The 27787-nt window shown below is 47.1% G+C and overlaps 1 protein-coding gene across 1 annotated transcript in view; it reads right to left on the bottom strand.

The window, feature by feature from the left end:
* LOC124231323 (beta-secretase 2) overlaps nucleotides 1-27787 on the bottom strand; it is an 81847-nt gene that overhangs the window by 44654 nt on the left and 9406 nt on the right. Inside the window, exon 2 of the mRNA XM_046648051.1 lies at nucleotides 1256-1344. Coding sequence (XP_046504007.1) covers nucleotides 1256-1344 — 89 coding nt within the window. The remainder of the gene's footprint in view (nucleotides 1-1255; nucleotides 1345-27787) is intronic.

Below are 27787 nucleotides of genomic sequence, written 5' to 3'. Positions count from 1 at the left end.
TGAAGGAGGGGCCAACCAGTTATCTCTGTATAGCACCAGCCCCCACTCCCCTCCAGCTGTACATACAGGAGACACACCTCTTTGTGCCACCAGAACGGAGACCACAATGTGGTGCCGGCAGAAAGCAGGTGGGCACTTCGTTCACACTCGGCAAGGCCTCCTGCCTTATTAAAACAGCCCGGTATTTTCAGAAACTTCTCAGCTATTCTTGCCCTCCTCCATCTCTCCCTTCTTTTTCTCCCCAGCTGGGTTGATTCCCTGGAACCAAAGACCGTGGCTGAGGGAAGCAAGAACTGGAAGACACAAGGAGGATTTACGGGAGGGAAATCTGATGGACAGCTGAGGCTTTTGACAGTACGAGACCCTAAAAGTCAGCCAGATGTCAGCTTACTTGCTGTATCTGTGGAGTTTAAATTTTAAGGTCACAAAAATAGATGTGAGATCAAAATGTGCACAGCCTTGGAGCAGCTGCAGGACCCCACGGGCTCCTCTGGAGCTGAACACTGACAGCCTCCCAGTACCCCTCTGCAGCCCAGAGTCCCAGGCTGGACCGCGCAGAGCTGGCTTTATTCCGGAGACCTCCACCCGGCTCTGCTCTTTCCCACAACCCGACTCCACAGCGGCCAGCTGGGAGCCCTGGTCTCAGGCCAAGGGCCTCGTGCTCACACTTACCCTTTCCTAACAAGGCATGGATTTCTCTCACCTGGAAACACCTCCCTGAACAGGAATGGCTTAACCTCTCCTGACCTTCGGGGTCATGCAAGGTGGCTTTCCAAGCGACCCCAGGGTCTTGCCCAGACCAGCCTCACGCTCACATCCAACGCTCCTCTGTGCTCAAGGCCACCTCCACTTTAGGACAAGAGAGCCGGAACAAAGAAAGGATCAGAGCTCCCTGCCACTCACGTATGACCACAAAACTTGCGTGTGACTTGAATTATTATAAAGTGAACCTCATGAGAATGCACCAAGGCTATTAGGAGAATCTTCCTATGGATTCCCCTGGAATGAACACATACATGTATGTATACATTACACACAAATATACTCACAAAGGTAGACACATCCTGACAAACATATACTACACATGTGCACAAATATCTACACACACAAAATTATCCCCATACATACAAATATATACCTACACATATCCCCCTTAAAATGAAACACACGTCTGGTGTTTTGTTCCAGCATGTTTTGAAGCATTTGTGTGATGCCCCCAAACCTGGCCACACCCAGCCATGGACCCATCACTCACCTCTCGGCATCAAAGTAGGAGTCTATGTACGCATGCGGGGCACCTGCCACGGCGAAGTTGCTGCTCCCAGTGTCAACCAGAATCTGCAGCTTTTATTTTTAAGGGGAAAAAATAGAAACCATCAGGTTACTTGAATAAGGCAACATTCTTGAATAATTCTTTTAAAAGCTAAGTACTGAGAACAGTTTATTAATTGGAAAAAATGTACATCGATCAGAAATTTTTAAAAAGCTGTGATAAAATGGAAATCTGGACACAGGCCATGAAGAAGTTGCAGCAGGAAGGGGAAAACAGTTTTGTCCAAGATACACACACGCCTGAAAAAAAATGAATTTAGCAAAATAGCTGGAATTTCCTTTTTAAGCCATTGGTACTTGCTAAAAAGCTGGCGCCCTTTCTCTCCCTGGGCTGTTGGCCAGGTGGGTCACCTGGCTGGGACAGCCCTCTTCCCGCCTTTCCAATCTCACTTGGAAATACCGATGCAGGGGTTCTCCTCTCCGAGGATGCCTCCCCAGCCTCCTCCTAGCAGTTGAGATGCCCTCATCTCTGCTGCATAGCACCTGGGAACACCTGTCACCGGTGTCGGTTTTCAAGTTTTAATGAGGTATAATTTACATACAATAAAAATGCAAGATCTTAAGACTTTTGACTGGTATTCTTTGACAAGGTGTGCACCCAAACCAAGATACAGAAATGTCTATTATCTCTGAAAGGTCCCTTTATGCCACTTTCCAGTCATTCCCTCCTGTTCCTCAGAGGCAACCACTTTCTGACTTCTGCTACCAGGGATTGGTTTCACCAGTTCCTGGACATTCGATAAATGTGATCACGTGGGGTTTTCTTGAGTCTGGCTTCCTCTGCTCAACCGGTTTGCGAGCTTCTCTCATGTTGGTGTGTGTATCGGTACTTTGCTTCTTTTTACTGTTGAGTGGTACTCCTTTGCATGCATATATCACAACTTATCTATCTTCCTCTTGATGGACATTTGAGTTGCTTCCGGTTTTAGGCTATTACAAAGAAGGCTGCTATGGACATTCTTGTATAAGTCGTTCTGGGACCTGTTTCCATTGTCTTGGGTAAAGACCTAGGAATGAAACTTGCTGGGTCATAGGATAGATTATTTTTAATGTTTTTTAAAAAACAGCCGAATAATTCTTCAAAGTAGATAAACCAAGTTACACTCCCACAAAGCAATATACCAGTGCTCCATCTGCTTCATTTGCTCCATGTCCTCCCCAAATTTGGTGGTGTTGGTCTTTTTTATTACAGCCATTCTAGTGGGTGTGGAATGGTATCTCATTGTGGTTTGAATCTGCAGGTCCCCAGTGAGGAGGGTACTGAGCTGCTGTACTGAATTTTAGTTGCTTTACCATCTCCCCAGGAGACAATGATATTCAAGGGTAGGAAGTGTGTGGTATCCATCTTTTTATGCCCAGAGTTTACCCCAAGTCCAGACACATAGCCAACTCTTTACAATGAAGACATCTTTTAGAAGTAAAGAGAATGTGTAGATATAACCCCAAAGATTGAAATTGAGTTTAAAAAACTACAGATACGGAAATCCAAGTTGGTAAGTTTTTACCTTGGATCATCTTGTCACCAATTAAACTGCTGCTTTTGTCAACACATGCAGTTTTGCCCAAGCCAGTGGTTTTCGTCCTCCTCTTATTTGACCCATTGGCAGAATTTGACTCATGCCCTTCCTCCTGGAAACATGTTCTTCATTTTGGATTCCAGGACACCACACTCTCCGAGTGCTGATGACTCCCTCTGAGCTCCAGGCTTTACCTACTCTGCACCCCCACTCTGATGTCTAATAGCCATCTGTTAGGGGTTGAATAGTGTCCCCCAAATAGATACACTGAAGTCTTAACCCCTCCTACCCGCAAATGTGACCTTATTTGGAAATAGGGTCTTTGTAGACGTAATCGAGTTAAGATGAGGTCATTAGTGTGGTCCTAGTCCAATATGTCTGGTGTCCTTGTAAGAAGAGGAAAATGCCACTTGATGAGAGACTCACAGGGAGAAGGTCGTGTGACGAAGGAGGCAGAGATTAGAGTGATGCAGCTACAAGCCAAGGATTGCCAGCCCCCTCCAGAAGCCAGAAGAGGCAAGGAAGGATTCTAATCAGCATCTCAGAGTGATCATGGACCTGCTGACACCTTGATTTCAGGCTCCTGGCCTCTAGAACTGGGAGAGAAGAAATTTCTATTGTTTTAGACCACCTAATATGTGGTACTTTGTTATGACAGCCCCAGGAAACAAATACACCATCTCAAGTTGGTCTTGACATGTCCAGAACTGAACTCCCAGCTTGCCCCAAATCTTCTGCACCCACAGACTTTGCCATATCAGTCAATGGTGGCTCTGTCCCGTCGGCTCAGGCCATTCAGCTCAGAGTCATCTTCCCCTCATGTCCCATGTCCAGCTGTGCCAGGAAATGGTGTCTGCTCTACCTTAAGGTGATACCAGGTGCCTGCCCGCTTCTTATCACCTCCACTAGGACCAGTGTGGTCAATGGCACCATCAATCTCCCACTTATCCCTAACCAGCCTCCCAGCAGCCACCGTGACCTTATTAAAGTCTAATTCAGAGCTTGCCAATCCTCTGCCTTCCCATGGCCCTCGATGTCTCTCAGTGTAACAGCTCAAGTCCTTATACGACTGCTAAATCCGTCACCTGTCCCCTGACCTCATTCCATCCCCGCCATGCTGTTGGGTGAACACTCCAGATGCTCTCCCCTGGGGCCTTTCCACTGGCTGCCTTTGCTGATGTGGAACATTCTTCCCGAATATCCATATGGCGCACTCCATCACTTCCTTCAAGGCTTTAATCAGTGGGCACTTCTCAGTGAAGCTAGCCCTGATCATCCCTTTTGAATTGCAGTTCCAAGCCCCTGCCAGCACCCCTTCCCCTCCTTTGCTCCCATAACCCTCATCACCTTCTGGCACAGTTTCAGCAATGGCAGCCATTTAACAGCACCTACTATGTGCCAGGGACTCTTGGAAGTGCTTCATATATATTAACTTGCTTAATCCTCACAACAGGGCAAGAGCATCATGGACTCATTTCACCCATGGGGAAACTGAGGTGCAAAGAGGCTGACCCGCCTGCCCATGCAGGGGTGCGTGGCAGAGCTGGGGCTCGAACCCTAGGTGTCCTACTCCAAATGCATTCTCTGAACTGCTGTAACCAGTTCCTGGGTTCTGTGAGCTAGCCTACAATTCACTTGTTCATCACCTTCCCCGCCTGCCCTCCGCGCCACCAGCATGAACACTCCAGAGGGCAGGCACTGTTGCCATTTTGTTCACCACCCTGTCCCCAGTGCCTGGAACAGGGTACAAAGAAAAAATAGATTCAGGAAAAAACAAAAAAGGAGATGGAGTCCATGCAGCTGAACCTGCTGTGTGTGGGTTCGCAGAGGCACGGTGTTTGGGCTGCTGGGCAAATCCCATGCCAGGGTCTGCTCTGTCTGGACAGAGCCTCCTTCATCTGCTAACTTGATGGTCTTTCCCTCACAGGAAGCTCCGGAAATAGTGAATAACAAACAATTATCCTGCGAGAACCTGCCGGGGGTTGTGGACACAACACATGCGATGCCCGATGCCCATGTTTTCTCAAACCAGAATCTACTTGGTGACTTTAGAGAATTCCCTCCCAATGCTGAAGGTCACATCCATGACAGTTCTGCAGGACTGGGGCCTGTAGGAGCGGAACAACAATTACCCCTTTACCCTTCTAGGTTCTTGGCTGAGACCCTGTAATCAAAGACAGATTAACAGGAGAAAAACAAACAGAAGTTTAAAAATATGGGTACCTCTTGTATACATAGGAGGTACCCAGGAAAACTGAGTAACTGCCTGAAATGACCCAAGCCATCACCTAAAAAGGTTCATCAGCTAAAGACAAAAGACAGGCGTTGGGGGTGAGGAGTCAATCACGCGAGGTGACCGGGAAAATCACAGTGAACAACGCTAAGGTCGTTACGCAGGTTTAAGTTGGGTCTTGTCCATTGATAAGAGTTTCCAGAGATTGAGTCACCCCCCTCTTCCTGGTACAGTGAGAGAGACACCATGACAAATAGGGATTTCCCTTATGCACGTTAATTTTTCTTACAAAAGAGTAACCTCGATTTTCAGAGTTTCTCCTGTGTCTGTAGTTTCTTAAAAATAATCAGGTGAAAATAATCTGATGCCAAGGAGGCATATTTTAGGGTGGCAAATTCTGCTCCCCTTCAGGACTCAGGCCTGAAGTATATCTAAAAGATGGTGACGACATACATAGGGACCACAAATGCCACTGAATGCATCTCTGCTTTAGGAAGCGAATCCTCTTCCCTTCATTTTCATTGACCAACACACAGTTGCTAGAACATTTGCAGGGTCTCGCTCCCCCATAGACACATTGGATTGGTTTTAGATAGAATGCAATTTAAAGAAATATATTCTCTGGTTCTCCATTCAAATATTTGAGGTGCAACAGCCCAAGCACCGAGTCCTACAACTGGGATTGGATTTTATCTGAATTTATCATGCATGTGCAACGGGGCCAAGTTTATCTGCATGTTCTTGGATTTTACTGGAGAGGACTGGTGACGCTGAGAAACTCTCACATGCATCTGTGAAAGATGCCATGAGTGGAGCCATATTAAAATAGAACCAGAAGTCATTCCAGAGGAACAGCCTTGCATATCTTGTTTTCTTTATCTTCCAAACTAGACCAAACCACCAATATTCCAAGAAGTCAGTAGGACAAGAATATCCTGTTTGTAAAGACTGATAAAACTGGACTTTGCTGATGACTGAATCGCTAACAGATCTATGGAGTACAAACCCAGCCTCACCTCCTCCAGCACCAACGAACTCTTCCTTAATACAACTCACCTCATCTTCCTCCCTTTTTCCCATAAAAGTCCTAAGCCGCTCTCCTGTAATCGGAACACGTTTGGGGTTTCTATTGAATCTGTGCTCCCTGAATTGCAATTCTAACTACCCAAATAAATATCGCTGTTTAAACTGTAGTGATGGAAAGGTTGCCAACAGGTAAAAACAGGAGGAGGGGACGGTCTGTCAGTCAGTCCTGCTGGGCTAGATAGTCCTACAGGAATACAGATAGAGTTGTCTCTCTCTTTCTGCTCCTAAATACTCTCACTTTCAGTGGCTCACCACAACATGATGCTCAAAGGGGGCAGGCATATCAGAATCTCTGATTTTGGTTTTGGTTTTTTTTTTTTTCTAAATCCCTCAACTTCAATTCTTTCACGAGATGAGTTTAGACCATTTGCATCCAATTATATACATTTTTCTTAATCCTATCACTTCTGGTGACGTATTTTCTGTTTTAATCCCATGGTTTAGGATTTTTATGGAGGCCTTTTTACTCGGCCTGATTGATTACATCACTGGCCATTGGTGGTTGATTCAACCCCCAGCCCCTCTCCCCTCCCCACAGGTGAGGCTGAAAGTTCCAACCCTCTAATCACAGGGCTGGTTCCCCATCCTGAGGGGCTTGTCCAGGGCCAGCTCATTAACAGAACCCAGCAGCTGAAGGGCACTTGTGATGAATAACAAAAGACACCTTTGTCCCTTTAACCACTTAGGAACTTCCAAGGGTTTCAGGAACTCTGTGCTGGGAACCGGGACAAAGACCAAATTGGGGTGAAGACCAAATGTATATTTCTTCTTATAAATCACAGTATCACAGACGGTCAAAATAAAAACGGCCAGGCTCGGGACCTTGCCCATCACTGGAATGAAGTTCTAAAATGTGACTCGTCAAGCAGCAAGGCTATCATCCTAACAGCAGACTCCAGTCCAAGCTGACACACTAATCTAGGTAACCTGGGGGTCCTGAGTCCCCATCACTGTCTCCACGTGGCAGATGCAAATGGCTCCTGGAGGCAAGATGAGCCTTAAAGTTGCTTGGGTGAAAGCAGTAGAGGTGAAGGAGAAAGAAAAAAACAAAAAGGATTCCTTTAGGAGGCAAATCAGGGAATCTCAGGCCTTTAAAAGGAGTTGGAGCTGTTGGGCAAGACACTTCAACCACCTTAAAATTAAAAAAATCTAAAAAAAATTGCATAACAGTGAGAAATACTTTTTCTCCGTCATTAAAAGGTACGAATAATAAAGGCTATAGATTCCTGCCCAGGAACACCCTTCCTCTCCATGCTAGGGGTCAGTCAGGAAAGCCTGCCATTTTTACAAGTCTTTCCTGGGTCTTGCTGGCAAACACACACCCAACCCAGTAGCCCAGCGGGACACCTGTGGTAAGACCCGGCGTCCAGCAGTTCTGGTTCTCAGGCTGGCATTCCACATCCACACCCAACAGGCCTGCAAAACTAGGTGGCGTCAAAGCAGACACAAGACTATTGTCCTTGGCATAATGGCCCCAGTGATGAGGGACTTTCTCAGTTGACATTTCACTCTTATTTCCTTGGTGTGGAATTCCACCCACAGCCTCCACGTCATAGCAGAACCGAGTCCTTTTACCACCCCCATCCTCACTTCTGCCACACTGCACATCGTGCCCCCTTTGCAGAGGCAGGGGACACAAAAGCAGAGAAAGTTACACCAAAACATACAGTGCATTCTTCCACACACTGACTTCTTCTAATTTCCCAGGCATTTGGTATGACCGTATCTTCCCCAGCTATTTCAACGGAAGCCAGCTTTCCAGAAAACTCAATTCTGAGTCACGGCTTTAAAAAGCTGTTTGCCACCTTGGTTGCTCCTAGAGTATATGATTTGAGGAGAGAAATCACCCCAATAAATGAGGAAGGGATGGCTGGGGGAGCAGTAAATGCTCTGGGTTGTTCTTCAAGTAATGCTTCTGAGTGGCAAACAGGCCAACATGTTTTCTTGTGAGACGACCCTGAAAATGGACATTTATCATGGTGGCTTCTCACCAGGGCCATGACTTCCTTTTCACAAGTAGTCTCAACCACAAAAGAAGAAAAATAGTACCACCTGCCCTGTAAATTATACATGATCCACTCTGAAACGACCGACGCTCAAAGGCTGGGGGAGCAGGTTTCTCTGACACCTCCCCCGACCCCTCACACCAGCAGTGTCATCTGTTGCTTCCTTTATCCCGGGAATTTCCAAAATCATTTCCCGCCTCCTTGGGTTCAACTCCTCGCACACACAACAGTCTAACCCCGGACACGTCATTCAGCCCCATAAATGGACATGGAAAATACACAGGCAGTCTCAAATTCAGAGAATGTTTTGACCTTTCAAAGCACAACAGAAAGTGACTCAGAAGCACATAAGGAAGACATTATCCTGGCTTTACAACGAGGAATGCAGAAACGCTGCCGAGAGAGACAGATCCTGGGAGTCACCCCTTCCTTCCCAACACTGAGCAGCCTCCTGAAGAACTCACATTCCATTTATTCCAAGAAATAGTAAGGAGTGCCAAAAATATGCCTCCACGAGGAGCTGTGGGCTTGTATTCTGATGGTCATTAGCTTTTCCCGATTCAGATCGCCTTACCAGCATCAGGGTCTCAAGGGCCCTTGCACGGCAGGAGCAAGTCCTCACTGTGCCAGGCTCAGGGCAGTGACAAGAGCAGCAGAGATGACAGACACATGATCCTGCCCCCCCCCCCCCCCCCATAGTTTAGAATCCATCAGGGAAGAACAAAGTGTCCACAGGTCTGCCTTTGAAAGCTGCCTGTGATCCAAGTTGTGAGACCTAGGAAGGCTTGGAACTGTGGCAGTTGACAAGGCAAATTTTTCGTCCACTTCTTAAAGACAGCAAAACCCAAAACACATTTCCTGGCGCTCCTGCCTTTCAGTTGCTTCACAGCCAAGCATCAGTGGGTTAGCTCCTGTCTCAATTCTTCACTTCCCTTTCTTTCCACAACCTACCGAAATGGGGTTTCTGCCTCAGCGCTCCAGTGCTGGCCAAGCTACCCAATGACCTCCGCACTCCACACCCATGGGCACCTCCTAGCTCTCCACTCACTAGTCCAGCCTACAAGCAGCACTGGCCACTACTGGCCAGTCCCTCCAAGCTTTGGAAACACCACCTCCTGGTTTTCCCACCACGGCCCTCCCTTCTCAGTCTCGGTTGCAGATACTTCCTTGTGCTCTTGGAAACACCTTACACGTTGTTCCTGAGAAGTCTGTGTCCCCAGCCCCCAATGCATCATTTTCACCCTGGAGTCTGTCTGTCTTCTCCAGATAGCATCCCCAGCACAGGGCACTCTCCGTGAGAGGGGGGCTCACGTGCAGGCCATCTCTTTATCCTCAGTACCTTGGACAGTGCCCAGGGCTCAGTAGATGCTCAGTCAACAGCTGTCGCATAAATGAACAAGAGTCAGGACAGAGACTTTTGTTGAGTGGAGACTAAGTAGGAGAGATGGATATTCCAGGCAACAGGACTGTGTTTATTCATTTATAAAACAAATCTGCATTGCACGCCTACCAATTATACACAAAATGTTGAGAGGGCGAAAGGTCTTAGATGATCTATTCCAGAAAAAAGAAGACGTGAAAATTCTATCACTCCCAAATGAAAACTTCCTTCTTCTGCTTCTTTGACAATATTCTCCAGTTCTAGCAGTCCCACCCAAATTTTCACAATGAAATTTTACTACATAATCATGAAATAAGGACAACCATTACCCACAAATTACCAGAGAGGGAGAACTGGAGACATTTCTAATGTGAACAGTTTTTTCTCCCCCGTGGAGAGGGCAGTCCTATCTTCATGTCAACATGGCCCTTCACTTAGCTGAGCAGTGACACAGCACAAGGGCATGGAAGTCGGCAGCCGGGGTCAAGTGGCCCTCCGCCACTCACACACCTGTGCCTGAGCGGCTCCTTCTTCGGTTCCCTCATCTGGGAAAGGGGCAATTGACCGCTCTCCTGGGCACTTGTGAGGAGTAAATGCATCATGCAGGTTAATTGCTCACACAGTGCAGGCTCTCGAGAGTGAGCAATAAACGCTAGCTTTGATTACATGCACAATTTTTGGCAGGACGTAGAAAGACTGAGGTCAGTCACTGGAGGCCATCAACACAAACTCCATGATGTCCCAAGGCACCTCTAGCCAAGGTCTGGTTCCAGAGCGATTTCAATCTAACAGATTCTTCTGGAAGATTCCTTTAGGAACATTCTTAGGGACTATCAGGACTTTATCAGCACACCTTGCTGTGCTGGGACAAAGCTTGTATTTAAAATGGCACATTTTGTGGGATTTTGTTTTCCTCTTTTGATTCACTTATAAGCCACCCCTTACCCTCTCTGCCAGCCAGCCAAGAGCTAATTACTAACCACACTCAGGTGGTGTCTCTGAGACCCAGGCTGCCCCACACCCTCTAAAAGACCTCCCAAATGAGACATGATTCATTCCTCTCTCCCCTGACAGCCCCTGTCCCTGATTTTGGCCCCTTGGCTATCTGCATCTTTTACTGGCCTCTCTTGAGCTTCTAAGTTGCTTGAGGGCAAAGCCCTTTTTCTTAGTCTCCAGAATGGTTACAACTAATAGGGGTTCCTTGATCACCTGATCCATAAGGTAAGGAAGAAATACGTGCCAGCTCCACCTGGGAGCCGAGGGAAAGCAGATGAAGATGGCAAATCTGCCAAGAAGCTGGAAAGAGTTCTCCAGGCCAAACTCCTGAGACATTTGTGCAAAGTATTTAGATTTTCTAGAATTGGCTAGAGCAGCTAACTTAACTTCCCAGCTGCTCTATAAAATAATCATGCACTCCCCTCTGAAGTATCCAAGGATCACCAAAGTTAGAAATGAGGAGATAGCAGAGGCTGTCGGTGCCCACCGTGTGCCCTGGCACTCATTCCAGCTTCTGGGGCTTTCTCCAGCTGCAAGAGCAGCCCGTCCCCTCTCCCCAGGGTCCAGGGCCGGGCTGAACGCTCCTAGGAGGAGCCCTTAACCCAAATTACACAACAGCTGATGGACTGAGACCTCCACTCGCTCACTCCTCGGGGGGACAGATCCAGGTCTGCCCTGGGCCAGCTCCCAGAAGTCCTGGTAGGGTTGAGCCCAGGTGCCCACGGCTATAACCTGCCCATCCGTGTGCCCTGTCCTCCCTTGACCTCCTTCTTCCCCCTCACTTCCCTGTCCGCCACCACTGTCTCAGGGCAGGGAAAACAAGGGAAGGTTACTCATGCTAACCCTGCCTCCTGGACCCCAAATACCAAATACCCTTTAATTCAGAGACCCTAAACAAGAAAAAAAACCCAGAGAGGTGAGGAGAGCTAAGAGCTCTCCAGGGCAAAGAACCATCTGATGGTTCTACCACCTGGCAGAAACCTACACACAGACTGTGCGTGTCTCCACTGTCCCTCTTTGATCTGCTGATGCATGAGGCAATCACCTACAGAAAGCCATTTGCCAATTGCTGCAATAAGGTAAATAAAATGTTGCACTGAAGGGAAAAACTGGGTTATGCATCTAGATGGTGATCAGCAGCCGGAGGAGATTTCCCAGAGATCACTGTGTCTTTTTCAGCAGGTTAACAGATAGGAAAATTAGCAGATAATTTAAATAATGGCTCATTTAACACAACGATTCCTAATTACATTAGCAGCCCATCTGCCGAAGTCTGCCAGGGAGCGGAACCCATAGCCCGGCTTCCTTCCCGGCCCAGCTCCGCGGGGCTGTTTGCCCACAGTCATTCTGTGTGATTGCAGGCGCTGATCTTGTTAATCAGGTTCTTTCGGCACTTCAATTCTAGAAATGAGTCTCATTTACTCAAACACGTCTTGTTGAAGAAAGCAAAAATAATTGCCACAAGCCGTTTCTCCACAATCTAAAATTAAAGTTGTTTTTATAAAGGGAAAAAATCATTTTCAAAGGGCTCCCCTTAACACAAACAGATGTTACAGAACTTATCTAAGGGGAGCCTGATTATACAGTTTATTCCGGCTGTGTTTGTGTGGTGTGTGTATGTATGTATGTGTGTGTATGTGTGTGTGTGTGAACACTTTCACATTGCAGCACGGGCTCCTTCTCCATGCTGGTTCCCTGGCTCTTTCTGGGAAAATCACAACTGCCAAAGGGATGGTGGCAGGGACACGGGCTTGCCCACTTGACGTGGGCACATCGTGAGTTTTCCATAGGATGCTTAGGGCACGGCAGGTTCAGACTGGCCGTGGAAGTAGAGGCTAAGGGAGCAGAATCTAGTGCTGGTGTGGAACTCCCTGTTTTATGAACCTAAGAGTCATCCCCGAATCAGAATCCTTCTGGACACAGGAGCTGTTGCTACTTCTGCAGCTGAACCCTGTCCCTGGGGCAGTGAGTGGTTATTGGAGGGAGGCGGGAGCACCCTGACTCAGTTTTGAAACTTTTCAAACAACCCATCCCTGCTAGGAAGAGTGAGACGGCTGGATTTCTGAGGTGGGGGGAGATTTTATCACGCACCCATGGCGGATGCCCTTCAATGTGCTGGCAGCTATGTCCATTCACAGGATGCTGGTTTCAAGTTCCTTTTCTACCTATGGTTCCAGGACACAACTTGCACTCAGTACGGAGCAGCATGAAAAAATACCAGTTTTAGGGTCTGTTAGACCTGCATTTGAGCCCTAGCTTAGCCTCCTTTTGGTTGTGGAACCTAAGGTAAATTACACACCCTCTCTGAGCCTCAGTGTCCTCATCTATAAGGTGGGATGATAAAGAGTGTTGACCTGACGAGACAAGAGATAACATATGGGTGAAGCACCCAGAATAGGGCCAGGCACATTGGGATGCTTTAATTTCTCAAAAAGAGCTGGTGTGGCTTTGTTTTCCCTCTTGTCACAGGGCTGCTGACTTCTATTACTGTGCGGATATGACTGCATCAAATTACCCAGAGCCTGTCACTCAGAGTCTCTGCACTGTGTCTGGTCTAGACGCAGATGGGAAGGGGCGTGCAAAAGCCCCAGCACTGGCACAAGTGTATTCAGCCGTCCTTCCCCGGACCACAGCGGCTGGTCCTGCAGCAAGTGCTGCTGACATGGACCTGAGCACAGATGAAGCATCTGAGAGCAACCCGTACGTCCGGAGCACCTGCACTTGGCTGGAACAAGGCAGAGTGCCATCTAGGAACACCCCGACCCCAGGGCCACAAATACTGCTTTCACTCTGCCTGCCTCTGCTTCCTGCCCTGTTGAGCAGCACCTGTCGCCCGGGTGCCCAAGCTCTTCCATTCGCTTTCCCTCTGCTCCACTTCCACAGCCCATGTGTCCTGTCTCTTCCACTTTGGGAATCTTTCCTGAAGCCGTTCATTTTCCTCTTCCTCCCCTTCCACCTCCTTGGGTCACCCCGGGGGCTGCGTGTCCCTAGCTCCAAGCACAGTGCCCGGCACCCAGTTAGTGCTCAGTAAAGGTTTGCTGAAGGAATGAATGTTGCCCAAACGTCACTGAGGCCATCCCATCCCAAGAGACCCAAGTCCAGTTAGTTTGCGCTCTCTGGATGGGTTTTCCCAGGGTCCGATGCCCTCCTGGGGTTTTGGTGAGTTCTGGGGCATCCCAATGGCAGTGACTCTTCTGGCTCCAGGGTTCGGCTTCCACTGAGCTGATTTCTCTCGCACGGCGCCTCCAGGGGCTGTTCCTTTCCCTCCAGGGCCACCTCAGCGTGGCACTCACATTCTTTCAGTGATGGACGACCCAGGCAGAGACTGGGAGTGGTGGGTGGGGTACTGTGGCAGGACCACCTAGGGCGATGCCCCTGTCCTTAGCAGCCTGCCAGCCGTGGCCTCGCCACCATCCTCTCCCCGCCCCGCCTCTCAGCTCCCTCACACTGCAGTAACTCCGCAACCTCCTCCTGTCTCTGCTGAGCAAACATGGGACGATTTGGGGCCTCTCTCAGTGAACAGCCTGGACAACTCCAAAGTTTTAAGTTTTTCCCTCCTCACAACTCCTCTCAACCAGCTCCTGGGAGAGCAGGAGAGTGGGAGAAGGATATATTTTCCCACTGATGGGAATTACACAAACCCTGCCCCAAGCCCCAGAAGGCAAGAGAGCCATCTGGGCATCGAGACTGTAGGTGCCCTTTTCACTTCTGTGGAAGATATCATGGGGGCAGATCCTGCAGGCACTGCCCAGATCCCCCTTCGGCGCAGGCTGAGCTGCCCAGCCGCGGGAGAGAGGTCAGCTGGCCTCGTTATCCAAAGTCATGCCCTTTCTGGGGACAGCCACATGTAATGACTGGTCAATAATGGAGAATAAAGGCCTGGCCATCTCCACCTAGCTTGGGACAATTCTGCAGGGCCCTGCTAGCTCCCGAGCACCCCATGGGGCAGCCGAAGCTGTCTTTGGGCTTCATCACAGCTTGACGCCCCTCTGCCCACTCCTCCTTCCTCCCCACCTTTTACGGGTGTGGGTCCCAAGAGAACTCCGTGGACATCCTGCAGCTACGCTCTGCTCAGAGCTGCTCCCGGGGAGCCCAACCCATGACTCCCCTCTCTATAGAGCAAATGCTGGATGCCTACTTCTCAAAGCACTTCTCTCCGAGCACAGCCTTACCAGATGCCTACGCCTGGTTCTTAAATGGTCCATCTCCAAAGGAGAGGGTGGAGCCTGTCTCCCACAGTGGACCAGCCGGTCCACCCACCCATCAAAGGCCAGGGATGGAGGCCTCACAGCACAGCAGGCAGACCTGCTCTCCACTCTGCCACCAGCTGGCTGGACAGTCATCTTTTGACCTCGGTTTGCTTATCTAAAAGTGGAGAGAATCATTTCAGCCTTCAAAATCAGTGTGTCTAAGTTTAGTTGCTGTCCAAAGAATTCAGACAAGGAAGCCATCTGGATTGTGGGTCTCCCCAAGTATGCCGGGACAGCCCACAAGCCTGGGCAGACTTCCTCGGGACAGACTTGGCATAATGATCAGCCCCTGGCGGCCTGGACTGGGCGGTGGCCTCCCAGGCTCCAAGGACAATTTTTAACGGCATATAGCAATAGCATTAGTGTACACTTGGAAAGGCAGAGAAAACGATCCTTCCAATCCACTGTCCTAATGAAGCTGTGTCTGTGGGATTTCCAGCTCTCGGGCTCATGCTCACATGTGAGTCTTGACTCCTGGCTTATTTCATTTAATATTCTCAGGCTCCATCCATCTTTTAGGCTGCTGAGACTTGAAGACATCCACATGCACATCCTAGGGGTCTGCTCAAGCATCCAGGCTGCCCTGGGACCTGTGACTGGCAGAGCCAGGGCCGGAATCAGGGGCCGATTCACCACTGGGCTCAGAGCTCATGGAGCAGCAGGCATAACACCTGAGGGCAGACGGCGTCACATATGAAGGCGGCGTCTGGCTGTTGGCCAAGAGGCTGCACATGGCGGCATTATCTCCATGCATCATGACAGTCCAGGGCCTGCTTCCCTGCACCTGGGATGCAGAAGCCAAGCATGGACTAAGAAGGGAGCTACTGTCAGCAGTTTACCTCAACCAAGCTTCTGGAAGTAAGAGCTGGAAGCCAGAATGAGCTTATTTGTTTGCAAGGAGAAATTGAGTGACAGGTGGGCTGGAAGCTTCCATCTGCTTGACCAGCTCTCCCTCTCTGGAGAGAAACTGGGGAAGGAGGTGGAGAAAGAGCACAAGTGGTGTCCTTTCTATGAAGGATGTCACAGCCTCCGGGATCTCCCTGGACTGTGGAGTTTCACAGCCTCTGAAGTTACACTACCTGCGGGCAGGATGCAAGCCCACTGATTGAGGAATGAAGGCGGACATTCAAACAGTCATGTGTGAAAGTCATAAGGCTGGACCTCATTCACTGATGCCAATAAAAATAATGATCTTTTTTCACACAGAAAAGAAAATTCACGCTAAACTGCTTTTAAGAAAGCACTATGTAAAAGGACAAAAGAAGGTTTGTCTCCATATTTTGGAGCTCATCGGGGGAGGGGATCTGGGCAGGAAGCTTCTACAAACAGAGGGGAAGTTGGCCTTTTCCTTCCCAAAAAGACAACTAAAACCACTCCCCCAAACCCAGGACCCGCTTCCAGGAATTTTAGGAGATGTCATTTTTGCTAAAAATCAGCTTTCTGCACATTTTCCAAAGGAGTTTAAAGAGATTCTCATCAAAAATGTAATGTCTTAACTCTCAGGATATTTCTGGAGTTTCACTAAATATTCCTTTTTGCTCAAGAGTTGGTAACAGTGATTGCAAAAGCATTTCAGATCTGAACTTTCAGAAAAAGGACATGGGATTAACTTCACCCTGGTACCTCACGTTCAAATACTGTCAGTTTTTAGTAAATTAAGAAAAAAAGAAAAAGAAAGCATATACACTAGCTGCAGCAACAGGCAAATTTTCAAGTTACTATTATTATAAAATGGTTCCTCCTCACTATTATTCTAGGTATTAAGATTTGTTTTTTAAAAATTGTGGTAAAATACACATAATATAAAGTGTACCATCGTCACCATTTTTTAAGTGTACAGTTTCATCGGTGTTGGGTACATTCACATTGTTGTGCAACCATCACTATCACCCAGCTCCTAACTTTTTCATCTTGAAAAACTGAAACTCTGTCCCCATTAAACTAACTCCGCATCCTCCCCCTACAAGCCCCTGGCACCCGCCAGTCCACTTTCTGTCTCTACGAATTTGACTACTCTAGGCATGTCATACAAGTGGAATCATACAGTATTTGTCTTTTGCGACTAGCTTATTTCACTCAGCATACTGTCCTCAAGGATCATCCATGCTGTAGCAGGTGTCAGAATGTCCTTCCTTTTTAACGCTGAATAATAATCCACTGTATGTATACACTACATTTTTTTAATCCATTAATTCATCAATGGACCCTTGGGTTGCTTCCACCTTTTGGTTCTTGTGAAGAACGCTGCTATGAACACGGGTATACAAATATCTCTTGGAAATCCGGGTTCAAGTCTTTTAGGAAGATCAATTCTTTTCAGTAAATATTTAGTGAGGAGCTACCACGTGCCCAGGCCATGGAGACAAAGAAGATAGAGACGATGCCCCTTATGGAATTCACCACCTAATGTTCAGACAAAAGACCAGCCTTCTCTTTTACAACGGTTTCCAGTCTCTGTCGAATTGACTATAGGACTGGTGAGGAACAAAGCATAAGTAACAAGAGATGATTGATTTGAGGTTTATCCCCCGAATTAAAAGTTTAATTTCTAAGCCCTTTCCCCTACCACTCAAGACACTTAAAAAAAATTAGCTCCCTCTGTTTATTATGATGTGTGTCAAGGTACTACAACCAATTTTAACAGTGTAAAACAAAAGAGAATTAGGCAAGTAAATTTCCTAATAAGAAAATGGAACGCCAATCACACAATCCATTATTCTGAGTTGTGCATACAGATGACTAAATCATGACCGCACATATTTAGGCCTGGCACGCCAAGTGGCCTTGCTAGGGTAGTCTACTAGAGTTTATCTATGAAAACACATGTAAGATACTATCATTAAGTTCTTCGAAAACAGAAAACGTGATTCAAGTTCTAAGTGTCACAAAGATACAAAAGCCTTCTACCAACGCTGACGATTACACATGAGTATGTTAGCAGTAATGACTGATAATCTAAGATTCCCCATCTTCATGTCAGTGTGCGATGCTGTGACCTAGTCTTCACCAATGACACCTTCTTAAAGACTAAAACCTTATCTCCATTTTACATAACCTCTTTGCATCCTGATCTGATCAGCCCGAACTTGGAATGTGTAACACAAAAAGGTTGTTTTCAGGTTTGCTACCCTTTGCTAATTTCAGGCCAGCCGTTTAAGAAACAGGCTATTATTATGTGGTTTAGAAAAGCCTTTGAAGTTTTTTTCTTGTAAAACCCATGAGAAAAAAAAAGGCATTTTAATAGGCATATGGTGATCAAAGATATCATTTTCTGCTAAAAAGATTTTTTAAAGCCCTTCCAAGTAAATTCCTCTTAGGAAAGACATTAAATCTCCATTGAGCCACATTTTTACGGTGTCCAGATATTTTGCAAGAATGCTAACCCTGAAAAGAAATGACGGATGCATCCCTCTTCAGCTTCTATGCCAACGAAATGCAGATGTTTTCCTAATTAGGTCATAGAACAGTCACACAGAAACCTTTCAGAACATTCTGGAGATGGGAGAAACTAAGACTTCCCAAAAACATTGCAACATATTAACTTTGGCAAAATATCCAACATACATGTGAGAGCTCTTGCATAACATCATCAAATTCATCCAATGCAGCAAAAGTAGAGACAGATACCATCCACGTCCTCCTAACTCCAGCGTCTTGCCATGGGCACTGGACCCACCCCACCCCCCACTCAGGACAGCATGCCCCCAACTCCCCCATCTCTCTTCTCCTCTGATGTGGAAATAGCTCTTATCCACATCAACCACAACCCTCATGGGCCAAAGCTAACCATCTGATCTTCTCTCTGTGGGTCCGTCATGGGATTTGGCACTGTTTCTGACCTTCTGCTTCCCTCAGCTTCCGAGACATTACCATCTCCAGATCTCCCGTCTCTCTGGCTGCTCCTTCTCAGAGCCTTCAGCTGATTCCTCCGCACCTCCCCAACCTCTAAGTTTTGAGGTGACTCAGGGTCCTTTCTTGGTGCTTACTCCTCTGTCTAGACTCATTCCATGGGGTAGTGCATCTGATCTCATGGCTTTACATGTCTCCTCTGCAGTTGACTGTCAAATTTAGGTCTCTATCTGGGACTTCTTGCTTGAACACCAAATGCATATTCAGCTGCTACTGGACCATTCATCTTGGATGGTATCAAAGGCATGACAATTTGGCGTTTCCAAAACTAAACTCCTAATTTACCTTTTCAGCCATGTAACTCTCATCAACAGCAGTCCCACCTTCCTTTTCTCTCACCTCCTCTCCCACAACGCACCCACTGTGCTCCTGACCAGGGCCTCCTTGGAGCTCCTCCAACATGCAAGCACATGACCTCCTCAGGGCCTTTGAACTGGCTCTTCCTCCTGCCTGGAACACCCTTCCCGATGTACCCTACTCACTCTTTCTTCAGGTTTTTGCTCCAATGCTCCCTCATTAGAGACACTTTCCCTGGCCTTCTTACCTAAATTACTAGCACTTCCCCACTCCCTGCATGCCTTTGCCCACGTTTTAATGTTTTTCATAGCATCTTCCACCTTCCAAATACAACATATTTACTTGATTTTCTCTCTCTTCCCACTAAAATGTAAGATCCAGGAAGGTCAGTTGTTTTTGCTACTGTGGCTCACTGCTGTATCCTCTGGGCCCAGAATGGGGCCAGGGAAGTGTTAAGTGCACATCAAATATTTGTTGGATGTGTTTAGTCTATGTAAATTACAGTAACTGCCTTAACAAAATAATAACCAAACTCAGCCATTAGACTAGATTTCATTAAGAGACATGAAAATTGAAGAACTGAAATGAATCTTAGGGGTCATTGTTTTGTCCATTGGAATCACTCCAGGAATTAAAAAAATACATATGGAATCTCCAACCCAGAGAACAGAGCCTAGAATCTGTACTTTTAACAAGGTCTCAGGTGGCTGACGACCAGCCAAGTGTGGGGACCACTTATTCAGCCCGACCTTCTGGTAATGCAGAGCTGCCGTCTAGAACCACCCCGACAGGTGGTCACATTTCTGCAGGATGCCTCAGTGACAGGAAGCTCATTACTACATCCTAACTTGTTACAAGTTCAGGGCATCTGTTTTAGATTGTTCTTTCTTCTTGGTTTAATCAACATATATTTACAGTGGACCTACCCTGTGCCGGGCACAATGCTCCATCCTGGGATGAATGGTTAGCAAGAAGGACTCAGTGCCTGTCCTTAGGGAGCCTCCCAATGGCTAAATATTTCACAGCCCCACCACGTCCCAGCAGACCTATGCCGGCCCTCTGCAGAATACCCTCTTCCACGAGGCAGCTCAGGGACTACTTGAAATGAGACAGAAGGCCCTCCCAAGAGCCCACGGTGGCCCTCCTCGGGGTGTTGGGCAGATGCACATCTCCCTGGAGTCCTCCACGGAATGGTCATGTGACATGATTCCTGCTCCTTCCGATCATGGGAGCTTCTCAGGGTTCCATTTAAGTCAACATCCAGCCTTCGTATCACCTTCCAGCGATCCATTCATCAAACATCTAATTATCAATTTCCCTATATGTCAACTAAACATTATCCATTCCACGATATACACAACAACCTGCTCATTTAGCACAAAGACCTGTGAAAATAATTCATAGTAAAAATTGTATTACATGATTTCGCAATTCCCTAAAACACTAAAAGTGATAGAAAAGCCGACATCAGACAAAGATGAGATTTGCACTCGATAAAGATTTTTTAGAGCTCCGTTAGACCCTGCCCCGTGCAATCAGGGCCTCTAGCTGTCAGCATCCAGCTGAAGTTTGAAAACAATCAAGTTTTAATCATTGACAACGATCCCAAAAAATGCTCGGTTTGCTGGTTTGGCAAATATTGATTACTGTTTGAAACTGCCAGAATTAACTCAAACTTTATCTCTTCCACTGCCAAAATAGATTTCCTTCAGAAATGAGTCTAAGTGCAGACTTTAAAAAAACATGTCACCACACAATTTCCTGAACTCTGATTTATAGAGAAGAGTCTTGTAGCCTTGCTACAGAGCGTTAATATGCTCCTAACCAGCCCGCCTGCCCCACCTCTTGGTTCCTGGACCAAATGGAGATTTGAGCTGGCTGCTCAGCCCTAAATCTTTTCTCCCCGGAGGAGGCTGCCAGGTTTGGAGATCAATGAACTGCCGAGACGGAGACGAGACCATAAGAGTCACGGCTGAAAGCTTCATAGTCTTAAGTGCCAGGTTTTGTACAAAACATTCCAATCTTTTTTGTTTCAAGTGTTCAGAAGGGCGGGCAGCTAGACGGTCTTGGCCCTTGGATAACTGGCTATAAAAGAAACCATAATTTTCTGATTCACCTGAATGTCACGATTTTGCCCCAAGTGGATGTGTCTTGATTTGTGAAAAACAAATAAACTTAACTCTATTAAATGTGTTTCTCCCAAGTCTATCTTTAGTGTGGTAAGAGCGGAGGGCTTTCTGGCACATAGTCCCTGTTCAGTATGTTTCTATTGTATTAACATTCATTCATTGAAGAATGAAAGACTTAATAAGACAAATATTTTGTATGGTTCAGAAAATAAGGCCAGGAGGGATATTATAGCACAGGGACAATTCTATCCCAGAAGGTCCCCCACCCCGGCCTCCTTCCTGCCATCAAGGAATGGTCATGATGAAGGCGAGCGATGATGGGAGGGTGAGGCACCTGGGGTGGCAGCTGTGGAAACTGAGTGAGGGGCGGGAGGCCAGAGCTGGACCAGTCATGTACATTAGGACCTGATCAGGAGCTGGGAGGCAAGCCAGCTGTATTAGTTAGCTGGGGCTGCCGTAACCAAATACCATAGACTCGGGTGGCTGAAAAAACAGGAAATCATCTTCTCCCAGTTCTGGAGGCTGGAGGTCCAAGATGGCAGCAGGGTTGGCTTCTCCTGTGGCCTCTCTCTGTGGCTTGCAGACATCGGCTCTCCTGCTGCCTCTTCATGGGGTCATCGCTTTGTGCACACGTGCCCCTGGTGCCTCTCTGGGCATCCCCATCTCCTCCTTTTACAAGGACTCAAGTCAGACAGGATTAGGGCCCACCCTGGCCAACTCATTTTAACCTAATTACTCTTCAAAGGTCCCATCTTCGGATACAGTCACATTCTGAGGCGCTGGGGGTTAGGGGTTCAACATATGAATTTTAGGGGAACTCAATTCAGCCCATGATGGGGGCGGGCCAGAGGAGACCCTATAGATCACACGGTTTCATTCCAGGAGCCTGTGGGCATGCAAACACTCACGTCAAGTCCAGAGGAAGAGAAGACGGCGAAGATGATGGATTTGACGGTTACCTTGGCTTCTCTGAGCTTCTGCCGCTCAGTATATTTTTAATATTTTTATAATGAATATGAAATAAAACATAATTGTATTTTATAATAAAATTATAAAACTAAAATATATTTTATATATTTATATATAACTTTATATTTATCTTTAATATTTTAATATATTTTATATATTATATTTACATATTCATAATTTCTATAGTTAATGAAGTTAAAACCTATAAATCTTAAAATAAAATTCTATTTTAACTATTAAATAAAATATAAATTTCATCATAAAATATATGTCTAATATCAATTTTATGTTTATAAAAATATTTTTATGTTTTTACTTTTACAAATGAGATCAGCAGAGGCCTGAAATTAAACACTCAAAAGATTTGGACACACTCAAACTAAACACGGTTTCACTCCTTGTCACCATCGCCAGCCGCATTAAGCAGGGCCCAGCAAAGAAGGGATTCTGCTCTGGAGTTCACCATGGAGGTGTGATGGGGGGCTGCCCCGGAGGTGTGGGCAGCAGTAGGGACGGCTCCGGCCGAGGCGCCCAGGGCCGCAGTGTGGGAACCTTCCCATCCTGGCTCCAGGGGCAGCGTGCGGCCCGGGACCCGAAGCTGCAGCTGTGGAGGGAAACGCTGCCCCGTGAAAAGCAGACGTCCGAAGTCTTGTCCTAATGAGTCCAATCCGAAGCCAAGAGAAAAGGGAGCCTGTGCAGTACCGTTCATGGAAGTCGGCGCCCTGATGCAGGATAGAAGGGCCTGTCTCATTTTCATCGGGCACCCAGATCAGAGGCCTCTTGCTGGGCGCTGGCACGGCCCGGCTGCCACCCACAGAGGCATCCCCAGCACTTTGCTCCTGGTGCCTCCCCCTCCTCCTCCTCCTCCCTGTGGCTTCTACCAGAAGAAGGTGGGGAAGAGGGCACTGCCGGCAGCAGGAGGGAGTTGGAAGCTGGGGCAGCCAACCTGCCTGCCCAGGTACACAGGCGGAGAAAGATGAGAAGATTCCAAGATGAATCCTGACTTCTGAGATTGTTCCCATAAAAAACGTGGGCAGTGCTAAAACTCAAAGGGGGTGTGATTCCCATCGGCTGATCGGACAGAGGGGTGAAGCACCCACACATGGGCTCTGCATGGCCATCTCTGTCGGGAGTTGATAGTTAACGGTTTAGAGAAATCTTTCAACTGTTCAGTTCTATTCTGGGGCTGCTTTGGCCAGGGAGCTTGTTAAAGAAGGTGGCAGCGTATTCCACAGAAGCCGAGTGTCAGCAGCAGACAGGAAACGGAACACATGGATGACTTTACTGACCAAGAACTGGCCTGAGTACCAAGACACGCCGACTCAGTCCAGCAATGGGCAGTTTCTCTCCAATCGAACCAGGCCCACCATTCCTTACAAGCCTCCTGAATTCTCGCAGTAACTCTGCCAATTTTTGGATAAACTGCCCCATGGAGAAAAATCTTTATGTGTATATATCTATAACTTAGGAACCAAGAGGCCGCTCAGCCCAGTAGCCCAGAGCACACGGTCTGGGACCAGCCCGCCTATTTTCAAACCCTGGCTCTGCCTTCACGAGTCGTGTTGCCTCAGCAATGTCACCATCTGTGCCTCAGTTTCCTCGTCTGTAGAATGGGGATAGTGAATGGTAAACTTCCATCTTCCCTAACGTCAACCAGTAGCTTTAGCAATCTAACCAGAAAGTACTGCTTATCTCTAGTTTTTTTTTTCTTAAACAACTGAAATTCTATGGAAGATTTTTCACAGGTAGTAAATTCTGTTACCAGGTTAAGAGTTCAAAAAATGTTTTTGTACGTAGCAAACATATCATTTTTAGTAGTAGAAATCAAATAATGATGGAAACGTTTAAAGATAGCATCTTCAAAAAGACTCTCCATAGCAGGAGTTTCTTTTGAAAAAGCACTTTCTAACTCAGTGTAAAATATCACCTTAAAGGGACATGTTTTAATTGTTTTTATTATTTATTTCAATTGGTGATAAATATCACCTGAAAGGGACATGTTTGTTTATTATTTTTTTCAACATCTACTGGGTGGCATACCACTGCCAGCCACTTATCATCGCGGTACAAGCCAGCAAATCTGGAACTGTGGCTTTCTGGGAAATAAACACATGTAACTCACATTTAGAGGTCTTGGTTTTTGAAACAAACCAGACCGATGACGTCCTGGAGCCTGCAAACCTCTGTGACAGGCTGTTCGCAAAGGAAGGCGTGAGAGAGCAGAGGGCGTGCTCGCTGAGCTGCAGAACCATCCCAACGTCAGAGAAGTCTGTCCTGCACAATCTCGAGACAGGCGCCTACATGGGCTGTATCTGCTTCCTTAGACACACTCATCCTCTCTGTTCTCCACCTCGCTTTCCTCACTTGAAGTTGTTAAAGATAGCCCTGGTTCACTTACGGCAGCATCGTGTTCCACGGTGTAGATGGACCACAGTTTACTCAATCAGCCCCCTTCCAGTGAACATTTGGGTCGTTCCCAATCGTTTCTACTACAAAGAATAGCCTTGTGAGTTGCTTTTCCTATTTTTGCCCAAGGTAACTTTTGTGTAAACTCCTAGAAGTGGATTTCTGAGTCAAAGGATGAATGCATACGTAACGTGCCTAGACATTTCCCAACACCCAGAAAGTTGTGATGGTGCATGATTTGGAATGTTTTTGGCTGCAAATAAACAGAAAACTATAGATTTAGAGTGGCTCAAACAAGTAGGGATTTATTTTTCTCTGTATCAAGGAGTCAGTCTCTAGAGATAGTTGCCAAGAAAATCGCTGACCTCTTGCTGGAGGTCAGAAGCTGGCTGTCCCTGTTGAAGGCTTTGCATTTTCATCAAAGGCAGGAAGGAGAAGAAATTATAATCCCAGCAACACCTGCCACTTTTTATCAGGAAAACAGGCTTTCCCTGAAACCCCCTAGGAGATCTCATTTAGGTCCCATTGTCCACAGCTGAGGAGCCACAAAGCTTCAGGCCAGAGAGTTGGGAAGGTGTCTGAGTTTGATCAGGTAACAGATTCACCATCATTGCCGTGTTTCAAAAACTCGACACGGACATAAAAGATGAAACTATACTCCATACCCGGCCTACGCGCAGCCCTGGACTTCCAATCAGCCTTTACAGCTTCTCTTGTAAATAGGAACAGACAGCCAGGAATCACCAGACATTTGAGGAAAGCCACTAGCGTGGCACAGAAACCATGACAAATGCCCTGACAAAAGGAATTCAGTGGAAACAGAGAAAAGGCAGGAAGCAGAAAGAAAACTTCAAAAAAAAAAAATCATAATTAACATCCTCAAAGAAATAGAAGATGCGCAACTTTGAAACAAGAATAAGATGCAAGAAAAAAGGGAACATTCGGAGAAAAAGAAAGTGCTCTTGAAAAATTAACATCTGGATGACAGGCGGTCCAAAGAGAGAAAGAACAATTACTAGAAAAGTTCTCAGAACCTAAGGTCATGAGCTTCTAGACTGAAAAGGCTCACCAAGCTCCCAGCGTAAAAACAAAAGACCCATGCCAAGACACACCGGCATGAAGTTTCAGCATACAGGTCTAAGAATATCGCATATACAATATCTCATGTATCTCAGCGTCTTGTATATAGTCAAAGTTCATATTCAAAGAACCAGAAATCACAATTGCATTGGGCTTACGCACAGCATCAATGGAAAAGATCGTGTAAACAGAGCTTCAAGACTCTGGGAGGTACGTGGAGATGCTGGTTTGGCCAGAGGAGCCAGGACTGCCGGGCCCCCACGGCTCCACCCACTCACGGGGGTGGGGATCCAAGGTGTTACAGATAGAAGGGAAAGGGTGCACGGGTGCACCATTGGCTGTGCTCACCCCCGGGAGCCCCATGCAAAGCTCTGGTGAAGCTGGGTAGGAGCCTGAGGCTTAGAGTTGAGGTTTAGCAGGTCTTGCCTCACCCAAGGTTTGAATACGAATATTGGAATTTTTCAATTCTCCAGCCAGCCTCATGATTCAAACCCAAGACAACAAGGAGTGTGTCCATACAGACTGAGATAAACAGGCACAGCTCAGACTTGGAGGGGAAGGCAAGCATCCTCCACAGCCACACGGGGACTCCACCCTCTGTAAACAGCCCAACACATGGCCTGCCACATGACCAGCCCCCTGGGCTACAGTCACTCCCATTTGGGTGGAGTGAACAAAAAGCTGGGGTAACAGAAGTTGCCCATTTCCTACAGGGTTAACGAGCCAAACTGTATATACATTTACTGATTGAAGGATGATAAAAAATATTTTATATTTTTGAAATTTGTGTATCCTTAAGAACTGATGTCATATAGAATATAAGCAAACAGATAATAAATTCTTACGCATACAAAAGCTGTGGGAGCCGCACTTTGGTAAACCTAGTTATGGATTACACGTAAGTGTCAGCGGATCAGGAACAGGGCAGTGTTTCGCAACCTTTCCTGCATGGCTATTTGACATCGCAAGGTGCCAGCCATTCGAAAGGTTTTGAAAGTCCTATGTTCAGAGCACTCAGTCTTCAAAAAAAGGTTCTGTGGTTGCTTTTAGCCTCAAACATCATCTCTCTTTGCCCCCTCACCATTTTCTCTTACTCAATGCCTACACATCACATCTTCCTCTTCTGGAAAAAAGTTCAAAGGACACACCACAATAAGAGGTCCCATCCAGACTGACTCACAAAGGCTTTGTGAGTTCGATTCTAGATCACTTTAGGAAGTCGGGATTTTAAAGGAGGGCTTGAAAACTCTGTTTTGTGATTCCTGGGCCAAAATGATGCTCTCCGATATATTCAGCGGTAGAGTCTTCATTTTCTTATTCCTCAAATGTTAGCCTAACCCGTGTCAGTCCCAGTTCCAGGCAGGAGGGATGCAACAGACGCAGCAGACTGTGCTGGCCCCAACGATTCTTCGCACCTGACCCTGAAGCCTCGCCATATATGCACCTGATGGCTTTCTCTGGCCAGCTGAAGGACCACAAATGCTGAAGAGTTAGTACCCCTGGGAGCAGCCCTCAGCCCATGACTGACAGGAGTGGGTGACTGATGCCCAGCTCCCTTGCCCCTCCACAGGACAGCTGAGTCTATCGGACATTCTCAGAGATCCCCAGGATGGAGCCCCATTGCCCACACCTGTAACTGCTCCATCACACACACTTCCCCACCCCCGACCCATGATTCCTGGGATCGCCTCCCAAATAAACTGTCCACACTCACATCCTTCTCTCAGTCTGTTTCTGGGAGAACTCAACTGAAGACACTGCTAGGAGACATCAGTAATAGTCTAAGAGGTCTCCTGCACCCCACCAGCCCCAGGCTCTGAGTTTCATTTTCCTTTGTAATTCAGAAACTCTCCTGACCAACCATATTTGACTCCTCCTCCCCCAACCCCTCACTCCCTACACACACACTGCCTGTAAGCGGGGTAGTATGATGTTTTCACACTCTTTGTAAGCCCTTTTTCTCATCAAATCAAATCCCAAAGCACAATTTCAAAACAGATGAAAGGAGAGCTGCTCCGGAAGCCGGGCACATGGGAGGTGCCCTCCCAGGTAGAGCCCTCAAGTGCCTGGCCTCACCTGGAACACGGCTCCCCCAGCTTCTCAAGGCTGGGTCCTCCGATCCTGCTGGTCACAGCCTAGACTGCGCCTCCTCTGAGATGTCTTCTGGGGCCGCCCTCTCTAAAGCAGCCTTATTTC

The sequence above is a fragment of the Equus quagga genome, chromosome 21, assembly GCF_021613505.1.
Source record: "Equus quagga isolate Etosha38 chromosome 21, UCLA_HA_Equagga_1.0, whole genome shotgun sequence".
Lineage (NCBI taxonomy): Eukaryota > Metazoa > Chordata > Mammalia > Perissodactyla > Equidae > Equus > Equus quagga.
This window is presented reverse-complemented; position numbering and strand designations above follow the sequence as displayed.